This window comes from Triticum dicoccoides, chromosome 7A (genome assembly GCF_002162155.2).
Source record: "Triticum dicoccoides isolate Atlit2015 ecotype Zavitan chromosome 7A, WEW_v2.0, whole genome shotgun sequence".
NCBI lineage: Eukaryota > Viridiplantae > Streptophyta > Magnoliopsida > Poales > Poaceae > Triticum > Triticum dicoccoides.
In genome coordinates, this window is record NC_041392.1 from 421,556,894 (window position 1) to 421,568,917 (window position 12,024).

Here is a 12,024-nt window from a genome sequence, read left to right on the forward strand (position 1 = left end):
AAAAAGCTACAACCGGCCTGAGAAAAAGCTTCAACCAACATGAGAAAAAGCTTTAATTGGGTGTGAGCGGCGACACTGAGTGATGCGGCCGGAGGCACGGTGGCGCGGCGACGGGCGTGATACGACGGCGGCGGCTAGGTGCTGCAACGACAGAGACGTCAGGCGTTTTGCTACGAGTGGAGGCGACATCCTGCAGAAACCGGCGAGGCCAAGGGCGTGATGTCGACCACCAGCGACGAGGGCGGCGTCCCGTGGAATCGACAGGAGTCAGCCGACGGTGACGAGGGCAGTGGCTGGCGGCGATCTGGACGGCCGGCGAGCAGGCTGACGTATTGGGGATCACGGGACTGCTCCGGATGCACATGCGTCATGTTTCTTTTACTAGTGAAGCAGTTTGGGGGAAGAAGGAATCCTGCGGCTGATATAGACCGTATCGTACGTGCGCTGTTTGACCGACCAAACACCGGCGCAGAGTAGCCCCCTTTCATATTCCCGTGGTAACGCATGGGCATTCAACTAGTGAGTCTGGTGTAGATACTCTAAGGCCTCCTTTGGTTTGTAGGAATGCCATAGGATTTCTACATGATATGATTTGTATAGAAAAATTTCCTTTGAGCCCCTTTGGTTGGTAGGAATGGATAGGAATCAATTCTTCACATTTTAGAGGAAAAAAAACATTAGCTACTCAATGAAAAAATTTCTATCCTATGCATCAAATGACATCTCTTTCTCTATAGAAATTGAGATGCATGTCATCTCACTTCCTATGATTTTTCTATTCCTACAACATTTTTATTCTATGAACCAAAGGAGGCCTAAGTTTCCTTTGGATTGCAGCAAATCCCGTGAACCGAGTGAGGAAATTGAGGGTTCAGTTGTACATGCTCTGAAACTGCTACTCCGAATCTCGCATCTTCGCTCCGCCTCGCCTTCGGCGGGCCTCGACCTCGCCGCCGCCGGCTATGGAGTTCATCGACGACGACTGGGACTCCCAGCCGCGCGCGCGCGTTGTCCACTCCCGCGCCGATGCCGCCGCCAATTTCTCATCCCCCACTGCGAATCCCGCGTCCCGCTCTCTCCCCCACGTCGCCGCCTGCGCCGCTGCAGCCGTGCTCCTCCTCGCCGCAGCCTACTCCCTCGACTCGGCGTACCAGGTCTTCGCCTCCATTCTCGTTTGGATCGCATCCTCGCTGCTCCTCGCCCCCTTCGCGCCATCCTCCGCCACTGGTGGCGACATCTCCGTCGGCCGCGGCAGCCTCCTCCCCGACCAGGAACCGTCCCAGGAGCCCACCCCGGATCCCATCGCCCCCTCCCGCCGGGGTCGCCGCCAGAACGCCGCCCCGCCGCCCCCAAAGTCGTCAGATCCGGTCGCTCCTCCCGTCCAGCCGCCTCCACTGCGGCAGGAGGCGATGGGTGCGGGGACCGCTGTTCTGGACGGCGGGGAGAGGGAGGAGGAGGTTGGCGAGTGGACCGACCAAGAAATGGAGCTTCTCCGGCGGCAGATGCTGAAGCACCCGGCAGGAGAGCCCCAGCGCTGGGAGAAGATCGCTGCAGTGTTCGGCGGCCGCCGCACGCCGGAGAGCGTCATCCGCGCAGCAAAGTCGGGCGGCGCCACGGCGGCTGGTGGCTCGTTCGAGCAGTTCCTGCGCAAGCGAAAGCCGCTGGACCCAAGGGCCGGGGCCGCTGACGCAGACACAGGTGGCAATGCTGGAGGAGGGGACGGTGGTTGGAGTGCTGGCGAGGACCGTTCTCTGCTGAACGCGCTCAAGGAGTTCCCTAAGGACACGGCAATGAGGTGGGAGAAGGTGGCCGCAGCAGTGCCTGGGAAGACAAAGGCTGGGTGCATGAAGAGGGTCACTGAGCTCAAGCGTGACTTTCGGAGCAGCAAGGAGCCATAGGAGGCAGCGCCATAGCTTGAACGTTGTCTTCCTTGCCTGGTAAAGTCTCTGCTTGTCATTTTAACGGCAGTGATAGTATTATATGCTGGCTATCTTTATATGTTGCTACTTGACAATAGATTTATGTTTTGTTGTTGTTTTGAGCTAATCATCTTGAAATCAATGTTACATTTTGGTGAAGCTAAACGGCATCTTTTTATCATTCAGAAGTTGGAAACATGGAAACTATAATGTGTTGGCTGTCAAATCTTCATTTCATTTTTGAAATGTTGGCATCATGCAAATTTGAGTGAAGCCTAGATGTTGCCCAAGAATGCAATGATATTGGTGTGATTTTCTGAGAACTGATTATAGTTATCAATATTTACTGAAGTGTTCTACATGTCTTGTATTCGTGTGCTAGATGAAACTAGACACCTCATGATACACTTCCAATTTGGTTTATGTCGCCTTCGTCATAAAGATGACATGTTACTTGTCTCTACAAGGACCATAAGAAAAAACGATTATGTGACAATTACCACAAACACCCCATTCCTGATCACTATAAAATTCTTCCTCATTTTGATTTTTGGAACTTCAGTGTTGTGCAAAGGAGCGAGAAGCCTAGATTTTCCCTAACTAAACAATGGGATAATATTGGTTTAATTCTAGAGTTGATCCTAGCGATGACGTGACACTCGTCTTTGCTAGTAGTGCTGTTAAGCATATCACTTGTCTCACTAGATGACGTGACAGTCATCTTTAATATAATTGCAGTGTTTGATGTTATAACTACAGAACAAATGCATTTTCTTCTTCTTTGCCCTGGATTTACCAGGATTATGCTCGAGGAGGAAATGCCATAAGAGATAGCCTGTTAAATTAGCTGATTTCTGGTGCCAATATGGCAGTTGGCCGAAATACCTCATAATTTATGTGCTGACAAAATAGATGATGTATGTTTCCCTTTTCTTAACCCGTCTTCTGAACACATATATCAGACTTGTCCATATCTTACAGTGCAGATACTCCTGCATTGTTTGAACTTACTGTCGGAGAACTAATGTAGATCAGTGTATTCTGGATCAAGAAGCAGATGGATTGGAGAAACATAGATAATTATATTCTGCTCTGTATGTGTAACACTCATGATGCGGCTATATCTCCCACTTGTTGGAGCACGACTTAGAGGCATAACCGCATAGTAGTCATGTCGCAAGAGGGGTAATCTTTACACATTCCATGTACTGAATAAGAAAGGGATAAAGAGTTGGCTTATAATCGTCACTTCACACAATACGTAAATTTAGCATTACATTATCCAGAATACAATCAAGATCCGACTACGGAACAAAATAAATAAAGACAATCCCAATTGCATAGATCCCCGATCGCCTCAACTGGGCTTCTCTACTGATCGTCCGGAAAGGAAACATAATAACATCATGAATCCTCGTCGAACTCTCACTTGAGTTCGGTCGCGTCCCCTGCACTGGCATCATCGGCACCTGCATCTGGTTTTGGAAGTAATCTGTGAGTCATGGGGATTCAGCAATCTTACACGCTCGCGATCAAGACTATTTAAGCTTATGAGTAGGAAAAGATAGTGAGGTGGATCTGCAGCAAGTACTAGTATAGATGGTGACTAACTTACGCAAATGAGAGCGAGAAGAGAAGCAAAGCACGGTTGAGAAGCTATAAGATCAAGAAGTGATCCTGAAACTACTTACGTTCAAGCATAACATGAGACCGTGTTCTCTTCCCGGACTCCACCGAGAAGAGACCATCACGGCTACACACGCGGTTGATTCATTTTAATTAAGTTAAGTTTCAAGTTTTCTACCACTGGACATTAACAAATTCTCATCTACCCATAACCGTGGGCACGATTTTTGAAAGTTCAGAACCCTGTAGGGGTGTCCCAACTTAGCCCATCACAAACTCTCACGGTCAAAGAAGGATATTCCTTCTCCCCGGACGACCCGATCAGACTCGGAATCCCGGTTACAAGACATCTCGACAATGGTAAAACAAGACCAGCAAAGCCGCCCGATGTGCCGACAAATCGCGATAGGAGTCGCACATATCTCGTTCTCAGGGCACACCGGATGAGACATCCTACGAGTAAAACCAAACCTCAAGTTGCCCCGAGGTGGCCTCGCAGTCTACTCGGTTCGGACCAACACTCAGAGGAGCACTGGCCCGGAGGGGGGGGGTTAAAATAAAGATGACCCTTGAGTCCGCGGAACCCAAGGGAAAAAAGCTTAGGTGGCAAATGATAAAACCAAGGTTGGGCCTTGCTGGAGGAGTTTTATTCAAGGCGAACTGTCAAGGGGTTCCCATTATAAGCCAACCGCGTAAGGAACGCAAAATCAAGAAACATAACACCGGTATGACAGAAACTAGGGCGGCAAGAGTGAAACAAAACACCAGGCATAAGGCCGAGCCTTCCACCCTTTACCAAGTATATAGATGCATTAAAGTAAACAAGATATAATAATGATATCCCAACAATAAACATGTTCCAACAAGGAACAAACTCCATCTTCACCTGCAACTAGCAACGCTATAAGAGGGGGCTGAGCAAAGCGGTAACATAGCCAAACAACGGTTTGCTAGGAAAGGTGGGTTAGAAGCTTGACATGACAATATGGGAGGCATGATATAGCAAGTGGTGGGTATCACGGTATAGCAATAGAGCGAGCAACTAGCAAGCAAAGATAGAAGTGATTTCAAGGGTATGGTCATCTTGCCTGCAAAGTTCCTCGAATTGACAAAAACTTGATCCTCGTAAGCGTACTCAACGGGTTCCTCGATCACGTAATCGTCTTTCGGCTCTACCCAAAACAAGAACACAAGCTAAGGAAACAATAATCAACCACGGTGCAATGTGCAAGAAACAAGATACAAAACATGGCATGACATGCGGGATGTGATATGCAATGCATATGCGTGCTCCGGAAGAAAAAGATTGATCAAGGCATCAACTTGGTAAACCAAGTGTGCCGCTGGAAAGATGAGTTGATTTCGGTCGAAGTCGATATAAAGATCACCGGAATCGGATGCACGGTTTGTAAAGGACAAGCAAAATAATAATGGTACAAATCTACGATTAACAACACAATGTCATCTAAAATGCAACAAGAAACTAAGCTACTACACTCTAACATAGCAACAAAGCACATGACAGTGATCTACTCAAGATGCTTGACAAAAGATGAACACTGAGCTATGGCTAAATCACACAAGAGCAGGTTCAAACAAGCATGGCAAAAGATATCAGCTTCACAGACTTAGTGAAAATAACAACATGTCAGGAATTAACATCAGTAAGCAATGTTCACAACAAGATAACAATATACTACATGAACAGATCATAGCAAACAAAGGCATGGCATGAATCTACTCAAAGCATAGAACAAAAGTCCCTTACTGACTATAAGCCAAAAAGGATCAGAATATATAATGGTATCCATGTAAATATAGCAAGTTTCGTTAACAGATTCAGACTTAGCAGAAAACAGAGCATGGCATTAACAGAATTATGAAGGCATCTTTGCGAGCTCGATTCACTCATCACAAGGCATTGCATGACAAGATAAACATCGCCTCGGCAAGAAGACATGTTCATGAAGCTAATCAAAGCAAGAACAAGCTCATAACATGCATGGATCAACTACAACAACCTTGGCAAAATTGATTAACACGTAAACAATCTGCCAGGAATATTTTATAGCAAAAGTAGAGCAAGATTGAGACATGCTAGAGCACTCCATACTTACAAACAGGGGCATGGATGGATAGAGCACAACCATATGTCCAAATCATCCTTACTGAACATACTCAAAAGAATCATGGATCTCACTATAGCAACATGAATACATGGCATAAAAATAACAGCAGAGCAATGACTTAGTGAAATCCTAAGTCCGTGAAATCAGCAATATCCTGAGAGCTACTTTGCATGCTTGTGCTAGTCACCACATTGATCACAAAAATACATGACATACGCCCCTGTAAAGATGGCATGGCATAGCCCAAAACACATGTAGAGCTCATGCCCATATGCAGCACACAATAAATGTAGTAAAAATGACAAATGCTCATAATCTGATAAGAATCAGAACCTAACATTTTATAGCATTCTTCCATCAACTATTTGGGCATCAAGATGGACTCAAACAAGCATGGCACAATGGAACAAAATGAAGAGCACATCATGATGAACATTTTGATGTATGACACGCACAAAACGAAGCTACAGGCACAGAGTTATGATGCAATGAACATGGGCTGAAAATGCTAGGGACTTAGGGAAAAACGGGGTCAACCTAGGGTTTGATTGGATCTGGATCTGGCGCGCGCGGAAGCTGAGGAGGGCGCGGGCTCGCCGGAGTCTTGCCGGAGATTGTCGCGGTGGTCGGAGAGTCGTTTGAGAGGAGGTGAAAGACTGGATCTCGCCGGAGAAGTGCTGACGGCGACGCAGGGGAGGTGGTGGAGGTCGGGCGGCGACTGGAGGCGGTGGACGTTGAGGACGGCGGCCGGTCGGCGGCGAGCGGAGCCGCGCGAAAGGAGCTCGGGCCCGCCGTGGGCCGAGCGGGCCGGCGCGCCACGTGGCGGGCGCTGACTGGCTCCGGACGGCGGCGCGATTTCGTTCGGTGTCGCCCAGACGTGTTCGGTGGCGCAGAGAGAAATTTTAGGGTTGGACTGCGCGAAAATTTCGGGAGGGGCACATATATATATATAGGTAGAGGGAGTTAGGAGAGTCCAAATGAGGTGCGGTTTTCGGCCACGCGATCGTGATCGAACGACCGAGAGGATGGAGGGGGTTTGGATGGGTTTGTGGGCTGACTAGGAGGGGTGTTGGGCTGCAACACATATGAGGACTTTACGATTCCCCGGTTAACCATTGGAGTATCAAACGAACTCCAAATGGCACGAAACTTGACAGGCGCTCTACCGGTGGTGTACCAAGGCCGCTTGGCAAATCTTGGTCCATTCCGAGAAAGTTTAACACCCGCACACGAAAAGAGGCAAAAGGGGGCGCCGGAGGACGTAGGAGTGCCGGATCTCAAAACGGACAACGGGGAAAATGCTCGGATGCATGAGACGAACACGTATGCAAATGCGATGCACATGAAGACATGATATGAAATGCATGACATGAGCCAAATGCAAAACAAAGACAAGAACCCAACCATGAATCTCATAACTTAGAGCCGAAAATGGCAAGAGTCGAAGTATAAATATGGCAAATTACATCCGGGGTGTTACAACACTCCACCACTACGAAAGGATCTCGTCCCGAGATCTAGGACTAAAAGAACTCCGAATATTCGGAATGGATGTGGTCCTCGCGTTCCCAGGTGGCTTCTCGGTCGGAATGATGTGACTACTTCACTTTCAAGAATTTGATAGACTTGTTGCGAGTCTTGCGCTCGGTTTCTTGAAGAATAGCAACAAGATGCTCATGATAAGACATGTCTTCTTGGAGATCAATCTCTTCGAAGTTGATGGTGCAGTCAGGAGTCTTGAATCACTTGCGAAGCTGAGACATGTGAAACACGTCGTGCACATTTGCAAAGTTGGATGGAAATTTAAGTTGATAGGCGAGGTCACCTCTTTTGCCAATGATCTTGAAGGGACCCATGTATCTAGGGGCAAGCTTCCCTTTGATACCGAAGCGACGAGTACCTTTCATTTGAGAGACGCGAAGGTAGACATGGTCTCCTATCTCGAAAGCCAAATCACGATGGTTGCTATCATAGTAACTCTTCTGGCGTGATTGCGCGGCTTTGAGATTTTCACGCATGACTTTGCACATTTCTTCAGCTTCTGTGATTAAGTCATTGCCAAGAAGTTGGCGATCACCAGTCTCTGACCAATTAAGAGGAGTACGACACTTTCTGCCATATAGAATCTCGAATGGGGCCTTGCCTGAACTCGCTTGGAAGTTGTTGTTGTAGGAGAACTCGGCATATGGAAGACAATTTTCCCACTTCATACCGAAGGAGATGACATAAGTCCTGAGCATATCTTTAAGAATTTGATTGACTCGCTCGACTTGGCCACTAGTTTGAGGATGGAAGGCTGTGTTGAAGCGAATGTTGGTGCCCATGGCCTTTTGGAAGGAATGCCAGAACTTAGAAGTAAAGATGCTTCCACGATCTGAAGATATCAACTACGGAATGCCGTGCAAGGAGACAATCCTGAAGGTATATAGCTCTGCCAACTGAGCTGCTGTGATAGATTCTTTGATAGGAAGAAAATGAGCCACTTCAGTATGCTTGTCGATGACGACAAAGATAGCATCATTTTCACGTTTGGACTTGGGAAATTCAGTCACGAAGTCCATCTCAATATGGTCAAACTTCCATTCTGAAATGATAAGAGGTTGGAGGAGACCAGCTGGCCGTTGGTGTTATGCCTTCACTCTTCTGCAGACATCACATTCATTCACGAACTGAGCAATTTCTTACTTCATTCGAGTCCATCAATACGACTGCTTGAAGTCATGGTACATCTTTGTACTTTCAGGATGAATAGATAGGAGTGAATTGTAAGCCTTGTTCATAATGACTTTACGTAGATCACCCTTAGGAACCACAATTCGATCCTCAAAGAATAGAGTATCTTTGTCATCAAGGCGATAGCACTTGTATTTGGGTTGACACTTGGCAATCTCATTCTTCACCTTCTTCACCATTGCATTAAGAAGTTGTGCCTCACGAATCTGATCTTTCAAAGTAGAAAAAACTTGGAGGTTGGCAAAAAATCCTTGAGGAACAACTTGAAGATTTAGTTTGCGGAAAGCTTCACAAAGATCCGGTTAGAAGGGCTTGAGAATCAAACTGTTGCAGTAAGCCTTCCTGCTCAAAGCGTCTGCAATGACATTGGCCTTGTCTGGAGTATATTCAATACTCGGATTATACTCTTGAATCATTTCGACCCAACGAGTCTGTCTGAGGTTGAGGTTGAGTTGAGTGAAGATGTACTTGAGGCTCTTATAATCAGTGAAGATGTTCACTTTCCTTCCCAACAAGAAATGTCTCCATGTTAAAAGAGCATGGACAACTGCCGCCAACTCGAGGTCATGAGTGGGGTAGTTCTTTTCGTTGGGCTTCAACTGGCGAGAGGTATAAACCACAACTTTCTTCTCTTGCATTAACACAACACCGAGGCCTTGCAGGGAGGCATCACAGAAAACTTTGAATGGTTTGGATTCATCAGGAGGAGTCAGAACTAGAGCTGTGACTAACTTCTCTTTCAGGATGTTGAAAGCGATGTCACATTCAGGCGTTCAGACATACTTCACATGCTTCTGGAGGAGGTTGGAAAGAGGCTTCGCGATCTTAGAGAAATTCTCAACGAATCTTCGACAATAGCTTGCAAGCCCAAGGAAACTGTGGAGCTGCTTGACATTCTGAGGCGATTCCCAATTCACAATTGCAGACACCTTCTCAGGATTAACAGCAATGCCCTTGGTGGAGATGATATGGCCAAGGTAGAGAACCTCATCGAGCCAAAACTCGCACTTTGAAAACTTCGCATAGAACTGATGTTCTCTGAGTTTGTCCAACATCAATCTCAAATGCTTGGCATGATCCTCCTTGTTTTTGGAAAAAACCAAAATATCATCAAGATACACCAAGACGAAATCATTTGTGTAAGGGTTGAAGATGAAGTTCATCATGCGAGAGAACGTTGGATGAGCATTGACAAGGCCGAAAGACATGACAGTATATTCATAAGAACCATAGCTTGTTCTGAATGTTGTCTTGCGGATATCTTGTTCACGAATGCAAATCTGATGATAATCCATACAGAGGTCAAGTTTGGAGAATACTTGGGCACTTTTGAGTTGCTCGAAAAGCTCATTGATGTTGGGAAGTGGGTACTTGTTCTTTATGGTCTTCTTGTTCAATGGACGGTAGTCGACACAAAGTCGGTCCGTGCCATCCTTCTTCTTGACAAAAAGAACACCACAACCCCATGGAGAAGAGCTCTGTCGGATTAGACCCATACGCTCTTGTATATTGAGTTGTTTCTTCAGCTCCTTCAACTCTTCTGGTCCAAGCTTGTAAGGACGTTTACAAACAGGTTCCGTGCCAGACTCAAGATCGATGATGAATTCAACTGGCCGGTGAGGAGGCATTCCTGGAAACTCTTTTGGAAAGACGTCTTGATATTCACAAACGACTGGAATCTGAGAGATGGCATCCAACTCACCCTTCTCATTGAGAGAAAACAGTCGAATGGTATCATCCCGAGCGGCAAAGATGATCATATCTTCAGAAGAGTGTGTCAATTGAATCTGCCTGGCAGCACAATCAAGCTGAGCCTTGTGCTTAGAAAGCCAGTTCATGCCGAGAATTAAATCAATATCCGAGTTATCAAGAACAACCGGAGAGGTCGGAGAGGACAGAAATTTATAGTCTCCAAACTGAACAGAGACATCGGGAGCAACCAAACTAGAAGTCATAAGCTTTCCCGGAGAAACAACTTGCATGACTTTGGACAAAACCTCTGTGTCAACATTGTGCTCCGATGCAAATGAGAATGACATGAAAGAATGCGATGCACCAGTGTCAAAAAGAACTTTTGCCGGAATATCATTAACAGGAAGGTTGCCCATGATCTCTTCTGAAGAGTCCTCTGCCTGAGCTGCGTTCATCATGTTGACCTTTACAAACTTGAGATTATGCTTGACCACTGCATTGACTAAGCTACTGCACTCCAACATAGCAACAAAGCACATGGCAGTGATCTACTCAAGATGCTTGACAAAAGATGAACACTGAGCTATGGTTAAATCACACAAGAGCAGGTTCAAACAAGCATGGCAAAAGATATCAGCTTCACAGACTTAGTGAAAATAACAACATGTCAGGAATTAACATCAGGAAGCAATGTTTACAGCAAGATAATGCTACAGGAACAGATCATAGCAAACAAAGGCATGGCATGAATCTACTCAAAGCATAGAACAAAAGTCCCTTACTGACCATAAGCCAAAAAGGATCAGAAGATATGATGGTACCCATGTAAACATAGCAAGTTTCGTTAACAGATTCAGACTTAGCAGAAAACAGAGCATGGTATTAACAGAATTATGAAGGCATCTTTGCGAGCTCGATTTACTCATCACAAGGCATTACATGACAAGATAAACATAGCCTCGGCAAGAAGACATGTACATGAAGCTAATCAAAGCAAGAACAAGTTCATAACATGCATGGATCAACTACAACGACCTTGGCAAAATTGATTAACACGTAAACAATCTGCCAGGAACATTTTATAGTAAAAGTAGAGTAAGATTGAGACATGCTAGAGCACTCCATACTTACAAACAGAGGCATGGATGGATAGAGCACAACCATATGTCCAAATCGTCCTTACTGAACATACTCAAAAGAATCATGGATCTCACTATAGCAACATGAATACATGGCATAAAAATAATAGCAGAGCAATGACTTGGTGAAATCCTAAGTCCCTGAAATCAGCAATACCTCGAGAGCTACTTTGCATGCTTGTGCTAGTCACCACATTGATCACAAAAATACATGACATACACCCCTGTAAAGATGGCATGGCATAGCGCAAAACACGTGTAGAGCTCATGCCCATATGCAGCACACAATAAATGTAGTAAAAATGACAAATGCTCATAATCTGATAAGAATCAGAACCTAACATTTTATAGCACTCTTCCATCAACTATTTGGGCATCAAGATGGACCCAAACAAGCATGGCACAATGAAACAAAATGAAAAACACATCATGATGAACATTTTGATGTATGACACGCACAAAATGGAGCTACGGGCACAGAGTTATGATGCAATGAACATGGGCTGAAAATGCTAGGGACTTAGGGAAAAACGGGGTCAACCTAGGGTTTGACTGGATCTGGATCTGGATCTCGCGCGCGCGGAAGCCAAGGAGGGCGTGGGCTCGCCGGAGTCTTGCCGGAGATCGTCGCGGTGGCCGGAGAGGAGGTGAAAGACCGGATCCCGCCGAGCTTCTCGCTGGAGAAGTGCTGACGGCGACGCAGGGCGGCGATGCGGGCAAGGTGGTGGAGGTCGGGCGGCGACTGGAGGCGGGGGACGGCGGGGACGGCGGCCGGTCGGCGGCGAG

General features: G+C 46.4%; 1 protein-coding gene across 2 annotated transcripts in view; it reads left to right on the forward strand.

Moving 5' to 3' along the window:
• Positions 1-838: 838 nt before the first annotated feature.
• LOC119330600 (transcription factor MAMYB-like) overlaps positions 839-12,024 on the forward strand; it is a 17,014-nt gene continuing 5,828 nt past the window's right edge. The window contains exons 1-2 of one of the 2 annotated variants that reach the window (XM_037603716.1): positions 839-1,937; positions 2,901-2,954. In XM_037603716.1, the coding sequence (XP_037459613.1) occupies positions 963-1,898 (936 nt within the window). In that variant the 5' untranslated portion in view covers positions 839-962 and the 3' untranslated portion in view covers positions 1,899-1,937; positions 2,901-2,954. Of the gene's footprint in view, positions 1,938-2,900; positions 2,955-12,024 lie in introns of those variants that run through there. The other variant, XM_037603715.1, reaches the window with a different exon arrangement.